The sequence below is a fragment of the Rattus rattus genome, chromosome 18, assembly GCF_011064425.1.
Source record: "Rattus rattus isolate New Zealand chromosome 18, Rrattus_CSIRO_v1, whole genome shotgun sequence".
Classification (NCBI taxonomy): Eukaryota; Metazoa; Chordata; class Mammalia; order Rodentia; family Muridae; genus Rattus; species Rattus rattus.
The window spans coordinates 25,776,811-25,798,252 of NC_046171.1; the positions used below are offsets into that span (position 1 = coordinate 25,776,811).

A 21,442-nucleotide genomic window follows, 5' to 3' on the forward strand; every position below is an offset into this window, starting at 1 on the left:
ACCACCTCCAAGGACAAAGGCCAGATGCAGCCTATCTAAGGCCAGCTGAGCTAGAAAGCCTGGAGAATATAGGGTACATGGAAGACCCAGGAGGTCAGAGACCACGTTTCCTAGGAGACTCCCTGAGACATTTTGGACCTCAATATTTCCTTCTGAACCACAAGGTGAAATAAAAGGAAAGTTCTGTACTTAACTCAGAAGACAAGGCAGGCAGATGACCGTGGAAGAGGAGGTCCCCACTAACACAATGTTTTCTATGAGGGGTCATACCTCAATGGTAAAGCATATAATTAGCATGTATGAGAGCATGGGTTCAATCCCCACTGTGATGGTTTGAATGAGAATAGCTCCTGTAAGCTCAGATGTTTTAATATTTGGTCCCTACTTTGGTGGAACTGTTTGGGAAGGATTAGGAAGTATAGTCTTATTGGTGGAGGTGGATCATTGGGAGTGGCCTTTGAGGTATCAAAGACCCACACTACTCCCAGTTTGCTCTCTCCCTGCCTTGTGCTTGTGTCTCAGGATGTAAACCCTTGACTATTGTTTCAACATTCCTGCCTGCCAACCTGCTGCCATGCTTCCCGCCATGAGGGTCACAGATTAAAAGAACTATGAGTCCCAGTTTAAATGTTTTCTGACTTGCCTTAGCCATGGTGTCTTATCACAACAGGAAGCAAGTAAATAAGACACCCAACACCAGAAGACCACAAAAAGCCAACACCTTATTGTCATGATATATATATATATATATATATATATATATATATATGTAGATAGATAGATATAGATATAGATAGATAGATAGATATAGATATAGATAGATAGATATAGATATAGATATAGATAGATAGATAGATATAGATATATATTTTTTTTCAATACAGGGTTTCTCTGTGTAACCCAGACTGTCCTCTACAGGGTTGCTCTATAGTCCAGGCTGGCCTCGAACTCAGAGATCTGCCTGCCTCTGCCTCCCAAGTACTGAGATTAAAAGGTATGGGCTACCATTGCCCAGCTTCAAACACAATTTATTTAAGACTTTTTAAAATGTACTTATTTTTATTTTATGTGCATTGGTGTATTGTGCATGTGTGTATGTCTGTATACATGTATTGTGAGGGGTCAGATCTTGGTGTTGCAGACAGTTGTGAGCTGCCAGATGGGTGCTGGGATTTGAACCTGGGTCCTCTGGAAGAGCTGTGCCATCTCTCCAGATCTTTTTTTTTTTTTTCCGGAGCTGAGGACCGAACCCAGGCCCTTGAGCTTGCTAGGCAAGGGCTCTACCACTGAGCTAAATCCCCAACCCCTATCTCTCCAGATCTTTTTTTTTTTTTTTGGTTCTTTTTTGAGCTGGGGACCGAACCCAGGGCCTTGCGCTTCCTAGGCAAGCGCTCTACCACTGAGCTAAATCTCCAACCCCCCGTCTCTCCAGATCTTTAAGACTGTTTTTAAAATATTGATTTTTGAAAAGATGTAAGAGGAAAACAAGAGCAGGAGTCCCTGTGGAAGGGGACTTGTTCTACACCTAGCCCCAGGACTGCTCAAACCCAGAGCTGGCTCTTTCTCTGCCCACAGTGGAGCCCAGTGACATCCTCTTCAGAGTCATGTCCCAATATTATTACCTCTTCACAGACCACAACGATCAAGTGACTTGTTTTCATTTATCTGCTACAAAACGTCTGAGTCAGGGTCTGAACCCAGAGCTCATCAATTCTAAATCATGCAGCCCCAGCCGCAAAGAACATACCTCCTCCCAGACCTCCGGGGCTGGGAATTAGGCTCAAGCGGACGTCGGGCCTGGATGAGGCTCTGAGTTCAAGCCTCTGCACAGAAGACTTCAGTCTGAGGCTGGAGAGATGGCTCAGTGGTTAAGAGCACCCGACTACTCTTCCAGAGGTCCTGAGTTCAATTCCCAGCAACAACATGGTGGCTCACAACAATCTGTAAAGAGATCCGATGCCCTCTTCTGGTGTGTCTGAAGACAACTACAGTGTACTTATATATAATAAATGAATACATCTAAAAAAAAAAAAAAAAAAGAGCACTGGGGGTTGGGGATTTAGCTCAGTGGTAGAGCGCTTGAAGCGCAAGGCCCTGGGTTTGGTCCCCAGCTCCGAAAAAAAAAGAACCAAAAAAAAAAAAGAGCACTGACCTGCTCTTCCAGAGGTTCTGAGTTCGATTCCCAGCAACTACATGGTGGCTCACAACCATCTGTAATGGAATCTGATGCCCTCTTCTGGTGTGTCTGAAGACAGCTACAGTGTATTCATATAAATAAAATAAATCTTTTTTTTTTTTTTTTTTAAAGAAAGAGGTTGGGGATTTAGCTCATTGTTAAAGCGCTTGCCTAGCAAGCGCAAGGCCCTGGGTTCGGTCCCCAGCTACGAGAAGAAAAAAAAAAAACTATAAAAAAAAGAAGACTTCACTAGACTGTGCTATTTTCCTAAGGTAGCTAGCTAGTAGGCCTACTGAACTATTAAGTGCCTCTATACTTTCTCCTCACAAGGCTGGAAGGCTCTAGTGTTCCCTGAGCCTAGGGAGAGTAGGCATTTGATGATTCTGATACTATACAACGGAGGAACCCAAGAGCACCCCACAGGGCTGGAAGCAGATACAATGACATCTAAGACTGCCAAGATTTCAACATGGTCATTGTGAAAGGTGGGGGAGTCAGAGGGGAGCCCTGAAAGGACCATCCTTTTCTCTGGGCTTTAAAGGAAAGGCCAAGGGCCCATGTCCCTGGCAGAGGTTACCAGAGAGATCAGAACTTGTCACTGAGCTGGCTTTTAGAAGGCATCTTGGTCACACTGGTTCTAAAAAAGCAGCCCTTCCTCCTACCTCCATCTGACCAGCTTTAAAATAGAAGGGCCCACTCAGGCCTTGTGATACCAAGGCAGGAGGGCTGGCTGTGGCTTTCCTGGCTCCTGTTTGGGGTCGGGAACACAGAAGAACAAGCAATGGCAGTGCCTCAGTTTCATGAACGGCACCTGTAAGCTAAAAGAGAGGGCTGGGCTGCACCCTCAGGTTGAGTGAGCATGGACCAGCCTTTGTCTGAGGAGACGGCCATTCTCCATGTATAAGACGTTACAGTCTAATTCTATTAAATTGGGAAGCGGTGGCGGTGAAAAAAAAAAAAAAAAAAAAGACGTTACAGAACACCCCTGCCCACCCAACCTACCCCTCCCAGGATGGCTACTAGGAGGGACCCTAAGACAGACGAGGGCTGTCCTGAGACTGTATCTCCTCTCTCTCTCTCTCTCTCTCTCTCTCTCCTCCCTCCCTCCCTCCCTCGCTTATTTTATTTTACTTTATTTTTATTTTTGAAAGAAGTAGAACCTATGTTGCTATAGCTGGTCTCATCTAGACTAGACCAGGCAAGTCTAGCGCTCACTTCACAGCCCAGGCTGGCTTCAAACTCACTATATAGACTGAATTAATGGCAATCCCCCTGTCTTTGCCTCTCCAGTTCTGGGATTCCGGTTGTACAGTGACTGTCACACCTGGCTTCTAACTCAGGTTTACTTACTTCCGGGAATAAGTTCTGAGGGTTCTACGAAAGAGATAGGGGTCTCCTGGGCTACCCCAAAGGTCAGGCCCTGGAGAGAATCCCTGAGGAAAACACGGATGTTTTTAATCTCTGCCTTCAGCTCACTGGAAGGATCTGGTTCTCCTTGGTGGTTGGTGGGTGATGTGGAGATAAATCTGGGGTCCTTTAACAGGTCAGGCAAGTACCTTACACTGAGCGACATCCTTGGCCTGAGGGCCCGAGGGAACTGTTTTAACTAAGCCCTCCAAGAGGATGCAGAGCAAAGAACCGTTTTACAGTCTTGGGACGCACAAAGCCAGTCTGGGATCAGGAAGAGAAACAAAGGAGGCAGTCATTCTCCAAAGGCCACTTGCTGTGGGTGGACTCTGGAGTCCGGGAGAAGTGAGAAAGGCCTTGGCCTTCCTGGCCCAACTCCAAGCTTTCTGATAAGGAGCTCAACCCCAGCCCATTGTCTGATTGGGCCTTTTCTCGGGGAAGGAAGTCAGGGGTCACCCTCGTCATCCCTCCTGCCTTTGTCTCAATTGCTGCTCTTGCCCGGGCCATATCTCCTGAGCCAAGGTTCCTTGCCTAGGGAGAGGTTTGAGCTGATTGTCTCTTTCAAAGATCTAACCTTTCTATACTCAGAGGTTAAAAATGGTGCACCACATCGATCTCGACTTTCCTCAGAGGAAGGGCCTTAGGCTAAGAAGACTGGGCCTTCTCACCTGGAAACCGAGGTAACCGTCCTTGTGGAGGGGCTTCCAGGGAGGTCTGACTCATCTTTCACCTTCAGGTGCTTTCCAGCACCTTCTCCTAGTAGCTCCAGTCAGCAGAGCTGAGAGAGCCTGGGTTCTTGGTTCTGATGGCAGTTACCAGGTGGCTAGGTAGTCTAGGAAGGTGTCAGGGGGACACACAAGTGGCCCCTGGAATCTGATGAAACCTGTCCGGACCAGCAGCACCCACCCCTCTTCCTTTTTAATTTATGGTGCTGAGACTCGAGTGTTTTAACAAACATGTTTATTAGAAAAGTAAAAATATTGCATAGGTCTTAGTACTTGAACATCAAGTGTATTCATGAACCGTGAGTATCTTCATGTAAACAGTTCTAGATGGAAGACCCAGGTGGCGCTCCTCTGGGGGAGAGGGTTCCAGCCCCCCACCCCCCTCAGCCCCATCCCCTCACAGTTCACTCCTCCAGTACACGGGCACCGGGATGGGCTGGGATGCAGCTCCCTGGTGTTATTTTGTTTCAAGTGTTGAAGATCCCAAATGATCCTAACACCCACCCCCTTCCTATTCTTACATTCATGCAGTCTGTAAGATAGCTGCCTCGAACAGGTCAGTAGTGAAGCTCCGATCCCCCCACCCCACCCCCAAAACAAGATACAAACCAAACGACGAACAAGCCCGGTCCTTTCAGACCATGAGATACACAAACTGTCGGAGACCTCCCCCCCTCCCCCAGCACACAGCCCGGCAGAGGCCAGTGCAGACCAGCTGCCCTTCTGACTCTGGCCCACAACTGCTGTTGTAACTTGTCAGTAATACAAAAATTAATAAGATACATGCTACATACACATCCAGCCAGAAGCCTGTGTGGCTCCGAAGCCTTTGTTTCATGCTACAGTACTGAGGGGCATGTGCCCCAACAGGGGGCCACCTGCACACAACCTAGAGACTTCCTGGACAACACTTCCTTCTCCCACCTGGCCCTGCGCCCCTCCGGTGGCTATTGTCAGTTTTCTAACACAGGGGACAGTCCTTCAGTCCTTGCCTGCGGGTCTCCACCACAGAAATTCCTTGTCTCCACTTTGGGGGGCAGTGCGGCCCCCCCTCCAGGACGAAGTTCAACACTCTTCAATGAGCAGCTGCTCGGAGCTGTAGAGTTTCTTTTTGATGACTCTGAAGCCGGTGCTCAGCGTCAGGGACTGGCTGTAACCAGGGACCAAGGAAGAGTTGGCAGAACTCAACAGGCCCTGGATCTTGGGCCAGAGGCGAGAGTCCAGACGCAGCACCAGGGTCAACTGAAAGGTGGGCACTAGACTGGGGTCCAGAGCCAGCTGAGCCACACTATGGCAGCTCTTGCCTTGCTCCACACAGACGTCCAGCAGTGCCCCCCGCAGGCCGCACGGCTCGCTGTACGCCAGGCGCAGGAGTTCCTTGCCCACCTGGCTCACCAGCTGGCTCGGCATCAGCAGGCGCGCAGGGCGCCGCGAGCCCAATCGCGCCTGGGACAGGCTCTCCTGCAGCAGCTGCATCAGGTTGGCACACAGGTGCTCATCCTCGGGGTCACTGAGCAGCTCAAAGTCAGGCAGAGACACCCCATCCAGGTATGAGTCTGGAAGAGAGAACACAGGGAAGGGTATTAGAGCGCCTTCCAAAGGAGCTGTACGGGCGGGGGAGGTGCAGTTTTACTAAGAAAACGGCGTTCCTTCCCATTCCGTGCCTCAGTTTCCATCCCACACTGTGCCTTCTAACCCTGGGATAATCTGTTTTTTCGTGCTGGATTGGGAAGCTAAGGTGGCTTTAATCCGGTTCAGCTCGCTTCGTCCCCACCTCCAATTCAGCACTTGCTCAGTACTCACCTTCCTCCGGCCCAAAGCCACTGTTGCTGCTGTCCAGGGACTCGCAGTCCGAGCTCTCCAGGCTCGCGCAGCGGTCAAGGCCCTCTTCTCTGGCCGCAGACCCCCAGGCGGAGCGCGGCGGCCGATCAGCGGCCGGAGTTCCGGAGGAGGACGAAGAGGAAGAGGAGGACGAGAAACGATCCCAAAGGCTAGGCATGGCGAGGTCAGACGCCAGGACGCTGGTTGATGAGGTTCGGCGAAGGAGCACAGAAGCCGCTGAAAGACAAGAGAGACAAGGATTTGGCGTCAGTGTTGGCGTTGCACAGGATTGAGGGCTCTGGGGCCCCAACAGCCGAGGTCGCTCCCCGCCAAGATGTGCACACCCGGGAGGGACACTCACCAGCTAGCGCGGTCAGCGAAGATTGCGGACAAGAGCGATCTGCCTCTCGAAGGGTGAGCGAACTGATGCCAACCCCCGATCGCTGCCCGGACCTGTCCCTTCCAACCCTCTCGCACCTCCCCCCTGCCTGCTGTGATCCCTAGCACCAGCGAGCAGCAGCCTATAAGGGCTCTCCCGACGAGACCACGCCCCCTCCAGGTCTCAGCCCAATCGAGACCCGGGAGTGTGGCCCACTTCAGCCAATAGGCACCGGGCGCACGTTCGCAACGTTCTCTCCTGCCTGGTGACAGCGGCCTGGCCCCGCCCCCACGAAGCCCCAGAACGCTCCCGGCCGAACCCCTCTCCCCTCGCCTTAGCCTCGGCCACACCCCCTTTCTGGAAGGGATCCGAGGCGGCTTTCAGCAGCTGCCAAGGTCCCTGAGGGCGCTCGCGGCAGGGGAGGATCAAGGAAAGAGTTGTTTATTATAGGGTCGCGTTGCTGGGGGAGGGGACAGCCTACGACTGCACTGGGACGAAGAGTTGGGGGACCTGGTGCGGTGGTGAGCAGGGGAGAAATGTACCCCCAGGTTCCGGGAGCCCAAGAGCCAAAGACACTACCGGGCGCACAACTGGATGCCCGTGGGACCGTGGCGCGGCGGCAGACGTTACTCCGTTGTCCCAGGAGCATCAGTCCCTCACTGTCTTTGCTGGCGACACCGATGCACTTTTGGTAATAGGTCGAAAGACAAGGCAACTCAGGACCATCGGCTCCCAGGTCTCCTTATCACTGTTCCTGTTACTCTACGGCCCCGGGGGAGCAGGGTGTGGGTTCAGGAGGACATCAGTGCTCGCCTATGCGAGGTTGTCCTCAAGCAGAAGGTTTGGGTAGGAGTTAGAGTTCACGGACTCCGATTCATAGCGCCTGGTCCATGGCCAGTGAACAAGGACTCACATCAAACCGACACACTGACCCACCCGCAGGCCTTAGGGACAGAACACTGCAGGGCCAGTGCCTCCCAAACCCACTGCGGCAGAGCCCCTGGCGTCCGCCGGGTCCTAAAACCCCTCTTATGCTTTGTGTTAGGGGAAAAAGGGGGTGGGGGGAGGATTCAATGGAACCCAGTACCTAGGTCTTTGGAAAAGCCCGAGTGCAATAGCCATCAGGGGTTTCATCATACAGGCGAGGCAACAGGAAACCTATCCTGGCAGCGATGCTCGAGGGCTGATAGCGATTGTTTAGGGTGGGAGGAGATTCAGACGGACTAGACCAGTTTGGTTTTTTGTGTGGGTTTTTTTTTTTTTCTTTGAAAAAGCTTTTTTAATGTAGGACACTGGGACCCTGATGGAATAAAAGACCAAACTTACATCAGACACTCTGGCCCGGCGGGCAGGAACCAAACCAGATCAGACAGGCAAGCATCGCGCTACTGGGCAGGTTTGCTTCTGACACATGACACTTGTCAGGGAAGTCAGGCCACTGTGCTTTCCAGCCCCACCCCCACTACCCAATTTCATCTTTTTGACGGAGTCTCCTGGCTGGCTGGCCTGGAACTCACAGAGATTCTCCTGCCTTTGCCTTCCTAGAGCTAGGATGAAAGGCGTGAGCCGCGCAACATAGCTCCTACCACTGATATTTCTAAAATTAAAATAAGCCTGATTTTTAGAACAGTCAGGTCTTATAACTGCAAAAGGCCCGGAATCCGAGGTCTCCCACAGGTACATTCATTTTACAGGTGGGAGACCCGCTCATTTATGAACATCCCCCCCTCCACCGCGGGAGGTGGGGGGTAGGCTTAGATTAGGAGACACAGTTAATGACAGCTGCAGAATAGAGTGCCTTGTTTGCTTCTGGAACTCCCGGGCCTAAGAGCTAGCGTTCTTTCCTGACATTTAGATTTGACACTTGCTGGGAGACATCGGATAGGGTGATAAGACTTACTTACTTACTTACTTACTTCCGTAAGAGCAGGTGACATCATCCTGTAATGCCTTTCACAGAGGTGAAGAGGGTTGGGGCCATGTTTGAGTGAATCTTCCTGATGCCAGAGAGAAAGGAGAGAGAGAGAAAAATATTAATTGACCAGCAGGGCACCCATTCCTCCAACTAGGCTGAGCCGAGTTGAACATAGACTATGGATCTGTTTCTGTCGCCATTTTTTTTTCAGGCTAGAGATGAACCCAGTGCTTCAGGCATGCTAGGTACAGCTCTGCTTCTAAAGGGCCAGCCTCCCTTTCCCTCCTCCCTCTCCTCTTCCTTTACCTTTTTTTTTTTTTTTTTTTTTTTTAAGAGCTGAGGACCGAACCCAGGGCCTTGCGCTTGCTAGGCAAGCGCTGTACCACTGAGCTAAATCCCCAACCCCTCCTTTACCTTTCTGATACAAGGTGGGGGAAAAAGTACTTCAGAGAAATATGACATACTGGCCCAAGAAAAATAGTCTTTCTTTAAAGTGAAGAGTAATAAAAGAACCCCTGACCATTTTGGACCAGTTTGGGAAGGAAAAAGAGCTTATTCAAATTCACACATTTATCCAACAGACACCATCATGGGCTATGTAAGCCACCCTCCCCCCTTTAATTTAGTGTCTATATTTTTTGAGAGAGGGCCTCATGCATTCCAGTCTGGCCTAGAACTTGATACAACCGCTTGAATTTTGCCAAGTGCTGGGATTACTAGGGATTAGGTTGAAGCCAGAATATTCTTTTTTTTTTTTTGGTTCTTTTTTTTTTTTTTTTGAGCTGGGGACCTGGGGACCCGAACCCAGGGCCTTGCGCTTCCTAGGCAAGCGCTCTACCACTGAGCTAAATCCCCAACCCCAAAGCCAGAATATTCTGAACACTGAGCAGCCTTCCTCAGCCTCAGTCAGTCAGTGAATCTTTCTGTTAATAAAACAGCTTCCCTGGAGGATCTCTGAGTTCAAGGCCAGCCTAGTCTACAGAGTAATTCCAGGACAGCCAAGGCTACAAAAATCCTATCTCAGAAAATTAATTAATTAAAAAATAATAAAGTTAAATTAAGAAATAAAACAAAACCAGAAAACCCATTTTCCCTCAAATGGGAAAGGGTTGTGTTCATAGGCATTGGATAATTTTGTAGGGTTTTTTTCTTCCCCCAGAGAAATCTATCCAGGGGCTATTGGCGGAAACAGTGCCAGCACACACTTGAAGCTTTGGGTTCCCCACAAGGAAAAGCCCCACAGAAATCAGGTGTGTGGCACACATGTATTCTGAGCACTAAGAAGTAGAAGCAGGAAGATCAGACATTCAGACTCATACTGGGTTCCACAGGAAATGCAGGACCTTGTCTTAAAAAAGCAGCTTCCGGCCGCAGGGTTGACTCAGCTGTGATAAGGACTTACAGGGGACCTATGTTCTGTCCCCAGCACCCATGTTTAACCTCTCAGAACTCTGGTTCCAGGGACATCTGATAATGTACACATAAGTTTTGGCATAGTAAAAGTTCATTTAAATTTTTTCCAAATGTCTTTTTACGTGCGTTTTATTTGTGGGGTGGGGGTGGGGGGGGGGGGGGGTGGAGGTCAGAGGACACCATGTGCGTTCCAGAGATAGAACTCGAGTACTCGGGCTTGGCAGCAAGCGCTTTGCCTGCTGAGCCATCTCAACTGCCCCAGAAACCATCTTTGCTTTGCTTCAGCCTTTTTGGTTTGGTTTTTTTACCAGGGGTTGAACCCTGGGTCTCATACATGCTAGGCAAGTGCTCTTGCAATTAAACCATGATATCAGTTCTCTCTCTCTCTCTCTCTCTCTCTCTCTCTCTCTCTCTCTCTCTCTCCCTCTCCCTCCCTCTCTCTCCCTCTCCCTCTTTCCCTCTCTCTCCCTTTCTTTAAGTAATGGAAAAAGGCCTGAGGAACCTAGTCCTGGTGATGTTTTTTCAGGCAAGGAGAGGGCAGATAAGAGACTGCCCTACAAGAAAGCCCGACAGAGACCCCGGAGTGTAGAGCTTGCCTTGCTGTGTGATACCTGCTTAATATGACAACAGACAAGGCCTATTCATTACCTACTTTAAAAAAAAAAAAAAAATGGAGGCTGGAAAGATGGCTCAGTGGTTAAGAGCACTGACTGCTCTTCCACAGGTACTGAGTTCAATTCCCAGCAACCACATGGTGGCTCACAACCATCTGTAATGGGGATCCAATGCCCTCTTCTGGTGTGTCTGAAGACAGCTACAGTGTACTCATCATTTATATAAATTAAATAAATAAAATCTTTTAAAATAATGAATGTAGAAATGGGAGGGTTTCCTGACCATTGTCTTTTCTGGGGAACTGGAATGACCTCTCCCCCATGGGAAGGGACACTATGTGCTGGCCTCTGAATCAGAACCCCTCAAAGGCCATAGCTTTGCATTTGATATTCAACTCAGTGCCCTTGGCTAAGGTTGACTGCATGATGGGCTTGCCTGGACATGCTTTTCCTGCAACGCCCCCCCCCTCCAGCACCCCTTAGGTTCCTTCCTCCCTTTCTTCTCCCCTAGAAGCTTGAAGACAATGATGTTCCTATCCTTTAGCAGCCGGGGCTGTGCTAGCCCCCCACCCCCACACACAGGAGAGCCCCAGGAAGACCCCGCCCCCATTGAGAGGATCAGTGGACAGCTACATGAAACAGAAGGACAGCATTCCCACATCTACACAGATGTATAGTTGGAATCCCAGCATCTGGTGGGGCAAACAGAGTGGCTCTTCAGAGGACTTCCGCCTTACCCCTCCAGCCCCTTTACAACCTGGCACATAAGCTGAATGTTTGCCTTCCTCACCTGGAGGCTGGGAGCAGCACCCAAGGACAGCCCAGTTCTTCCAGCTGGAGGGCAGCATCCCTAGTCAACAGGCAACCAATCAGCCTCAGTGCAGAGAGCCAATCTTGGGAATCGTGAAAAGCAGTATTTTTCCTTGAAGTATCTCAAAATACTGACAGTATTTTATTTCTCTATGTCGGAGCTGGGAATGGATCTCACTGCCTCACAAATGTGGGCAGGCACTCTTACCACCAACACATACCTCCAAAGGAAAACTTAAAGACGAGGAGGCAAGGCTCTTGTCTAAAATTTCATTTCAAGGCAAACAAATAGTATATTGAAAATGGTGTAACTACCTTCCTTTTCTACTTGTTTCAAAACATCTCTGTGGCCCGGAAGGAGACAAAAGGAACGTCCATCGCTCCCTTCAAAACACCTCTGAAGCTTACGATCCTTGTCCGGTGAGCATGGTGGCCTCATGGTTCGGCCATTCCCATCAAAGTCTTCCGTTTGCATGTGTTGTGGAGGGTTCCTGCTCCAGGGGACAATTCTCACATGCACGCAATGTGCAGCATGCACCCCTTAATGGGAAGACCCTAGTGGAGAGGTGGCTCACTTCCAATCGGTTGTGGGATAATGTCACATCCCGGGTGATTTGCACTTCTAGAGTTGGCCCCACATCCCAGTCTCTGTGGCCAGGGCCCTGACCATGCAGAAGAGATGCCTCACCCTTGATTGTGCTCGGTTCCCGTGGGACCCACCAGAGCCTACAATTTAAAGTCCACGGGCGCTGACTCCCGGGCACCTGCCCCTCCCTCTGCAGGCGGTGCCCGACCCGAGCACCAGTTCCCAGGGCCTCAGTCTGGCAAGTCGCCCCAGTCGGGTTTGGGAAGTTAAACCAGATCTTGGGGTGGGGGTGTGTGTGTTTCTGGGAACCCCAGAATTTGAGATGAAAATCCCTGAAGACCAGCCAGGTTTTCTCCGAGTCTGTGTCTGCAAGTGGCTTTCTCAGCCCTCTGGAAACTTCGGAGCGTGGTGAAGTGGTAGGCGGCTAGAGAACAGGGTGCACCCCTGTGGTGGGGGAGAGGGTGGAGCAGTAACCGGAGGAGGAGGAGACAATAAGCCTGCAAATGTGTTCCCAGGAGCATCTCTGGCTGGCTCGTTTGCCTAGAACAACAACAAACAGCTTGGTTGGAAAAGCAAGCTTGTAGCTGCACCTGGCCCACCGGAGGGTTGTGAAAAGCTGTTGACAGCTCACAACACAAGACTTCAAGTGGGATTTTGATTGTTCTAAGGGAGTGTTAAAAACCCAGTCGGAGGCTTTTTTTGCAAATGAAGCTGCTTTTTGAAATGGAAATACTGACAATACAATATAGCACAGCTTTTGAAAGCAGCTTTTAAAAATCTTATCTAGAAAGAATACTCCAAGGAAAAAGGCATGGGTGCCCTTCTACACCCCGTACCCAGGAAGCCCCTTTGAATCTGATTAAATATTAGATTTAGGGGCTTGGGGTGTAGCTCAGAGATATAGCAGGCACAAAATTCTGGACTTAATCCCAGCACTGTGCACAACAACAAAAGGCTTCTTCAGGGAGGAGACTTAGAACATATATATGCTCTTCTATCCAAACCCTGTTTAGATAGGTGGGTCCAGCTGTACAAGTGGATCTGCTGTACAAGTGGTTCCACGCAGTTTTGTGTTCATCTCTACAAATCTGCTGACTGACCCCTCAGGAAGAAGGACAGGGTCTGGGATGGAGGCTAGGCTGGCTTCTCAGCCAATCTAAGCCTCCCTGTGGGGGGCAGGGTGCTGTGCCAGGGGTGGGTGAGGGCATACAGCTGCAAAGACAAGGGCTACGGGTGACAACAATGAGCTCACAGATGGCCAATTCTGCTAGGGTCCTGAGTTTCACAAGACGTCATTTCCTCTGGGGACAGGGCAGAAGCGATGGGAACCCCACAAAGGGCTGGTTTGATAAACTGTTGAGGGCCAGAGAGATCTTGAGAGTTGGGAGAGCAGGTTGAGGATTCTGCCAGACTCTTTATGTCTACAGAAGGAAAGACCCCGATGGCTGGCCAGCCTTGGCGCTGCCCACCCCGCTTTTCCCCACCAAGCTGGAGTGGTCTGAGCAATCAGCTTAGGGATCCGACTGGACCGGAAACTCCAGGACACTGTCTCTTCTCCTCCTCACCTGCCCACCTCACAGGCGCTCACCACCCAACTTTCTGCCAGCTTTGTAGGGCCCCTCTCCCATCCCGGGACTGAACAGTTAGGCAGAAAGAAAGAAATGAGAGGTTTGGAGAGGGCTAGGCAGCCCCTTCCCTGGTTTGTCCCCAGAGACAGGCTAAAGAGGTCTCCATTTCCTTCAGACAGTGGAGTAACGGGCAGGGAGTCCAGCTACCCTGTTTTCAAGGCTGTGACTGCTAAGGACGATGGGAATTGTTCTGGGCTATTCCCCTACTATGGATCCCAGGAGGCATAATATGACTTTGTTATAAATGATACAACATTGCATTCTGTTATATAGTTGATCTGTGTTAATATAAGTAATAAAATTTACTCACTACGTTATTCATGTTCTGCTTAAATCCTGTGTGTATGTGTGTGTGTTAGCATGTAAGGACAAAGGACAACTTTCTGGAGTTGGTTCTCTCCTTCTAGCATGTGGGCCCTAGGATCAAACTCAGGTCAGCAGGCTTTGTGGTAAACTCTTTACCTGCTAAGCTTCCTCACATAGCTCAGGCTGCCCTTGAATTCTATGTGTAGATGAGGGTGGTTTTGAACTCATGATCTTCTTGCTTCCCCCCTCCCAAGTTAAAAGATTACTGGTGTATACCACCATACTCAGCTTAAAAAAAACCCAAACTTTTAATAAAAATAGAGACACATGGCTAAAAAGATGCACAGTGGCTCAGAGGTTAAGAACACAGGCTGCTCTTCCATAGGACACTCATAATTGTCGGTAGCTCCAGTTTTGGGGGATCCGACACTCTTCTGGTCCCTGGGGGCACTGGTATGCACGTGGTGTGCTGGCATACACATAGGCAAACAACAACAGACCACAGAAAAATATAAATAAAATTAAAGAAAGAAAGAAAACAAAGACACCCCGTGTTTCTACTGTTGCTTTGTTTATCTAAGGGATGTTTTCAGAGGCCTGTCCTGAAAACTCAACTGGGTCTCTCAACAGTGCGTTCAGTCGCAGAAGGATCATGGGGTGGGGTGAATGACAAATTCCTAGAAGCTGCTTTCCCCAGAATCTCAGGCCAGAAGAAGTCGACAGTCCTAGGCCTGGCCTAGAGAGGGTCTCTGTGGAAGAGGCCTGCCTACCAGCACAGCAGCCACAGACACCAGGGGCTGACCCATCTGTGGGGGTTCTGTTTGTTTGTTTTTTGTTTTGTTTTTACCTTTTGAGTGGTGCCAACTGTCAGATATCAAGGTGGGGAGCAGGGACCGGATGAGCCTTGTTCCTCACACTGGAGACTGTAAACAGGAAAATAACAAAGTCCTCAGGAGACGGAATCATGCCATCTCTCCAGACCCTTTTTCTTTTCTTTTTAAAAAGATAAATTTTATTTATTTTAAAAAACATGTGTGCTGGAGGATGGAGAGATGGCTTAGCAGTTAAGAGCACTGACTGCTCTTCCAGAGGTCCTGAGTTCAATTCCCAGCAACCACATGGTGGTTCACAGCCATCTGTAATGGGATCTGATGCCCTCTCCTTGTGTGTCTGAAGAGAGCGACAGTGTACTCATATAAATATAATAATAAATAATTGTTTTTTAAGAAAATCATGTGTGTTGCCAGGCAGTGGTGGTGTAGGCCTTTAATCCCAGAGCTCAGGGGGCAGAGGCAGGCAAGTCTCTGTGTTTGAAGCTAGCTTGGTTTACAGAACAAGTTCCAGGACAGCCAGGACTACACAGAGAAAGAGAGAGAAGAAAGGTGTGCGTGTGTCCGTGTATCTGTGTCCATGTGAGGGCAGATGCCTGGGAAGGCCAGAAGCCATCTTGGTACTATGGCACTACTGGATCCCTCATGAGTGCCAGGAACTGAACTCAGGACCCAAGGGGAACATCAAGGGCTTCTGACTGTCAAGCCACCTCTCTTATGTTTGAGACAGATCTTGCTGTTGTATCCTTGGCTAGTGTGGAATTCACTATACAGATCAGGCGGTCTCTTTCAAACTCTCAGATAAGCCTCCTGCCTCTGCCTCCCAAGGGCTGTGCGTGCCACCAAGCCCAGGTCAAACGTCTCTTTATCCCCAACGGCTTTAGCAGCCAGTGGTAGGTGTTTATCTGTCTGTCAATTAAAATAATTGACGTGGGCCCGGGAAAATGGCCTGGTCAATAGAGTACTTGCTCACAAGCAGGAGAACCTGAGGTTAATCTCCAGCATCTACAGAACTAGCCAGACATGGTGGCATGTGCGGGGTGATCCCAGTGCTGGGGAGAAGCCATGGGTGTCCCTAGGGGCTCTCACCCCCATCTAGGCTAATGGCAAGCTCCAGACTAGCAAGAGACCCCTTCCTCAAAACACAAAGTGGACAGATTTGAGAAGTGAGGTTGACCTCTGGTCTTTACATGGACACACACACACACACACACACACACACATACACACATGCCCCCCCATTACACAAACCCACAGGCACACCCCCATACACACACTATACACACATGACCCCCTCACCATACCACACGCACACCCCCCACACCATACACACATACACACTACACACACACATCCCCACACAGGCACACATACATGTACACACACACACACACACACACCACAGACACACATGCACACACACATGTACACACACATGCACACCAATAGTTGTGTATCATATGTAAGCAGGGTTTGGGCTTATCAGTGGTCTCTTTACAAGTATGAAGATGGGAGTGTGGCTACGTGAAGTGACTTGCCTTCGGCTGCACAGCCAGCAGGTCTGAATCAAGATTCTCCACAAACCCTGGACACTAGGCCCCTAATGCTCTGAGTTGTGAGCCAAAAGGGAACAGAAAGATTAGATGGAGGTTGGGGCGGAGAGACCACAGGGGCCCAGACAGCTGGAGTGAACACCTGCAAGCCATGGAGGTGTTGACAGAAGACACCTTCTCTGGGCTTGGCCTCTGTGATATCTGATCAGGCTCCTCCTCCTCCAGTCCTCACCTCGAAGCTCTGAGTGAGGCAGTGAGAAAGGCAGGGTTGGGGATTTAGCTCAGTGGTAAAGGCGCTTGCCTGGCAAGCGCAAGGCCTAGGGTTCGGTCCTCAGCTCGAAAAAAAAAAAAAAAAAAAAAAAAAGACAAAATTTTAAGGGCTGGAGAGATGGCTCAGCGGTTAAGAGCACTTACTGCTCTTCCAGAGGTCCTGAGTTCAAATCCCAGCAACCACATGGTGGCTCACAACCATCTGTAATGGGATCCAATCCCCTCTTCTGGTGTGTCTGAAGACAGCTACAGTGTATTTATATATAATAAATGAATAAATCTTTAAAAAAAAAAAAAAAAAAAAAAAAAAAAAAAGGCAGGCTGACATCCCAGGGCTTTCGGGCCCCTTTGCAGGACATCCTGAATGCCAGAAGTGACAGTGACTCTGTCAACACATCTCCTCTTTGGGGTCAACACATCTCCTCTTTGGGGTCCACCTCCACTCTGCATCGCAGCCAAGGCTTTGATGTCTGCCTAAAAGAGGCGCGTGTGTATATGTGTCTGTCTGTCTGTCCATCTGTCCGGCTCTATTTATCCTATCTGTAACCCACAAAGTGACAAAGTGGCATAGACCCTCAAGAACCACTGTTGAATTTTGATTTAAAAAGCAGTCTCTTGGGCTGTTGCTCACAGTAGGGCGCTCACACAGCATGAGGAGAGCCCTGGGTCTTCCATAACTTCAACATCCCCAGTAGTGCATTACCTCAGCATTGCTTAATCCAGGCAAGGAGGCACATGTCTATAATCTCAGCAACTGGAAAGTGACAGGAGGCAGAAAGGAGTTTAAGATTTTCCTTGCCTGCAGAGTCAGTGCTACAGAGTGAGTTTGAGGCTAGCCTGAGCTACTGGAAAAGCTGTCTCCAAAAAAAAAAAAAAAAAAAAAAAAAGTAACAAATGCAGAGAAACAAAGACTTTTGGGCTCTGCTCTGCAAATTTGGAACACACACACACACACACACACACACACACACACACACACACACACACACACACACACACACACACACACACACACACAAACATATCCAACCAACGGACTTCCCAAAAGTCTGGTGTGGCTCATCAAGGGCCAGACGTTGGCAAGGGTGGGTGGGAGTACTGCACTGCTCCTTCACTCTCCCTCCTCCCACATTTGAGATGTTCTTGGGGAGCCAGGCTGCGGAGGTGACAGATGAAGAGCAGCTGACTTGGAGAGGGGGCTCGGTCCCCGCCGACCCCCTGCAGAGGGGAGAGCGAGGACGTGACTCAGAGAACGTGCCTGGGGGGGTGGCGGAGAGGGGCGGGGCCTGGCGGCTCAGTCCACCGCCTGGCCCGCCCGCTGCTAAGATGCTGAGCTCAGCACTTTGGCTGCGGCTGGGGGGGTGGGGGCGAGCCACCACTGCCTGCACTTTTCTGGAGAGGGTCTGGGAAGGATCGAAAAGGAGGGAAAGGCTAAAGAGGCCCTCACAACCCTCAGGCTGTTTGGGTGGGGTTGTGCTAACAAAGGGGGCTCTGTAGGAGTGGAGGGTGGGGGTGGGGGGTGCCTTGCCTGCGCGAACAACCTAAAGGGTTGTGGGGGTGGGGTGGGGATTTGTGTGAGTCATCACCCTAAACCCTCTCCTAGCTCCAATGATCTACGTCAGAAAGGCCAACCTCTGTGCTCTTTGACCTAGGATTTACGTGGTGGTGGGGTGCTGGTGGGGCATGGAGTGCAAGGAGGGAACTGGGCCTGCAGTCTTCCATAACTTCAGCATCCCCCGTAGTGTAGACTGGGACTTTAAATTTTTCAGGCGACCTTGGGAAGAGCAGGCAGGTCTGCTGAGCAGAGACAGCAGGCCAACTCTGTCCTCACCTGGTACTGATGGTTACCCAGGCTAAGTGGGTGGGTAGCTATTTTTGAGCTGACCTACATACCTATTTGCCTCTCTGTCTTTTTATTATTGCACGGTTATTATGGGAGCTTTTCTGTAGGAATCTGGTGTGTGGGGCCGTGGTGTTCGCTGAAGCCTGCACAATGAGGCCTGTGGCACTCTCTCACTGGCCCGGAGGGTTCAAGAGTGGCTGGGGCTGGAAAGAAGAGTATTAGATGGGCCTGAAGAAGCTTCCCCGAGCTCTCCAACCCTGGCGTACCAGCCCTGCAGGCAGAGAACCAGGCTCGGATTGGACAAGTAGTGTCACTGGCTAGTACCTCTGCCAGCCTAACGTGGTGGGTCTGGCTCCTTGGTAGGGTGACCCTCTGGTTCTGCAGCCCTGAACTGTGACTTTTCTTTATAGAGGAGGAAGTGAGGCCCAGAGATGAGTTGTGGGTAAAACTGGTTTGGGGTTTACTGCTTTTTGTGTGGACACGCACCCCCACCCGGCTGCGACTCTGTTTATTTTGCCATTGTTTGGGCCCCACTAAAGCCGTCCTCTCCAAACCTTTTAATAGCTCCTTCTGGTCTTGAGAGCAAGTCTAGCCTAGCGCCTCACCTCAGCCTAGCAAACCTCCAGGGCAAACCCTTGCCTATCTGGAGATTCATCTCCCTCCCACAGTCCGGAAGTGGGGAAGCACATATGGTTCCAATTACCTCTGTAGCGAACGCTCTTAAATTTTCCATAAAGTGTAGTGTGCGTGGCTTTGTGCAATAATGTAGATGTGGATATTCAAAATACATGCAGCTGCTAAGGTGTATCAGAAAGGGAACACGAGGTGCAAGGATATACGGTGTTTTTCATCACGCCCGGCCATCAGACCTGAGACCAGGATGGTTGTCAGGGGCCCTGTGAAAGAAGAGTGGGGGGAATGAGGGATGATTTGCAAGCATTGTCCTCTTTTCTCTGTCTCTCTGTCTCTGTCTCTGTCTCTCTCTCTCCTCTGTCTGTGTCTGTCTGTCTGTGCTTGTGTCTCCCTTTGTGTATGTGAGTCTTTGTGTGTGTTGATTCCCTCCCCTCTCCCTTTATCTAAATTCTGGGGCTCAAACTCAAGCTTTCAGGTTTGCACAGCGAGCATTCTTACCCACTGTGCCATCTTGCTGGACCTCGAGTTGGAGTTTTGGTTCACTGGTGTAATGATTGCCTTTGTCAGGATCGTCTGTGCCTTGTGGGATGGCTTTCATTCCTCTGTGGTCTCAGTTCTTTGCCAGCCTGCTCCTCCTACCCCACCAGTTACAGCCATCCCACTGCCGCCATGCATTTGGTGGGGGTAATCTAGAGATGAAGTGTGTCAGAGGCTAAGATACATGCCAGTGCAATTTTATTACTGCAAGAGAGTTGAGCATCGGTGGATTTTGGCAGGAGTGAAATAAGGACCCTCCGACCTCTCCCCTATGGATGCTAAGAAATAATCGTGTTCTTTCCATAGGTCCTTTCTATGGAATAGCTTCCACCCGGGGGACTTGCAGGAAGTCTTTCTCAGACAGATTCCTACCCCTGTACTTGGGAATGTAGGGCAGAGACTGCTTGTCTTGGAGGCCAGAGCTTACTCCATGGCTTATATTGAAACCACCCTGTCTAGGTCAGAGCCAGTGTTAACTTCTGCAGAGCTTACAATACTTAATTTTTTAACTTATGTGTGCACGTGTGTGCAGTGCCTGTGATGACCAGAAGAGGGCGTGGGTTTCACGAAGCTGGAGTTAGGTGACTGTGAGCTCCCTGACAGGAGTGCTGGGAACCAAACTTGGGTCTTCTGGGAGAGAACAAGTGCTCTTAATTGCCAAATCATCTCTCCGGTAACTCCCAGATCTTGAATATTTTATTTATTTATATCTGGGGCACTAGAGACAGGATCCTAGACAAGCGCTCTCCTGGGCTATGTCTCTCTCCAGCCTGAATTCACAGACTTGAAGTATTTAATGCCTCAACAGCTCCCCAGCTCTCCTCAATACTTGGCATCCATGTTAGATAATGTGCAGCATATAGTTACGCAGTCAGTGTTAGAACCAGAACGGAATGGCACTAGAGCTCACCCTCACAGTAAGGTCAATGTAGAACCAGCAAGCTATCTTCCCTGATCTCTCCCCACCACTCAGGAATTCTGCTTCCCTTGAACTTGGATGGCACTTATTACAGTCACGTTAAGTTCAAACTGGAAGGGGGTTTCCCTTCCACACTTGAGGACACTAAAGGGGAAGTGTCCCAAGAACACAGAACAGGGAAGCAGATCCTATGGCCTCTCAATTGGGGTGCAGCTGCCACCTCTTCAGAGAATTCCTCCCTGGTTGCCCCCATCCTCAAACCACAACTGCATTTACTGGTCAGTGCCCACCATGTACTTTTCTGGTCAAACTGCAATCTCTAGGAGGCTAGGGACTGGCTCTGTTTTATTCTGGATCTCCCAGTGCTCAGAGTTCTCAAACAATAAGTAGGAAAAGAAAGACCACATGGGCATCCATTGTCTTGAGAACATTTCTCTAAGGCAGCCACCCCTAGGCTGGCTCAAAAACTGCTGAGTTGACACACCCATTGGGAACATTGCCAGGGGCTTCGAGGCCACATCCAGGCCAGAGGAGCTTAAGGTACGAGGGGAGATAAGACCCTGAAGCAGGGACAGTGTTTCAGCTTGGAAAGACACACCAGATGGGAGATGGGCTTTAGTTTGGTGTGAATAACAGATTGGGTGTTTGAGACCCCCCGAGGTGGGTCTAATTAGATAGTGACGATGACAATGGAAATTCACCTCAATGTATGATTGTAGACAGATGTTCAGTAAAGTACAGTGTGTTCAAGTGATGAGAAACCTTGAGGATGTTAAGAAAGGGGAGGTAGCGAGGGCTGACCTGGCATGGGCAAGGGTCTGGTTGCCTCAGCACAGTCACAGCCAGGGGAGGTCTGTTTGGGAAAAATGTCACGGTACACATTGGAGGAAAAGAACTAGAAGCTAGACACATGTAGAGTATAATCCCATGCCAGAGGGAAGAGAGAGAACATGAACATTTAAAAAAAAAATAGGTCATAGCCCAGGCTAGCCTGGCACACTCTATGTAGCTTAGATTGGCCTGAAACTCACACCCACACACTTACACACACTGAACAAACATATGGGATGTAGGAGA

The 21,442-nt window shown here is 49.9% G+C and overlaps 1 protein-coding gene across 1 annotated transcript; it reads right to left on the minus strand.

Annotated features, from left to right (window-relative positions):
* Nucleotides 1–4,526: 4,526 nt before the first annotated feature.
* Nucleotides 4,527–6,624, minus strand: Ddit4 (DNA damage inducible transcript 4). The gene is made up of 3 exons (XM_032888843.1): nt 6,491–6,624; nt 6,112–6,366; nt 4,527–5,864 (listed from the first exon to the last, which is right to left on the minus strand). The coding sequence occupies exons 2-3, from the start codon at nt 6,305–6,307 to the stop codon at nt 5,374–5,376; spliced, it is 687 nt and encodes a 228-aa protein (XP_032744734.1). The 5' UTR covers nt 6,308–6,366; nt 6,491–6,624; the 3' UTR covers nt 4,527–5,373.
* Nucleotides 6,625–21,442: the final 14,818 nt, after the last annotated feature.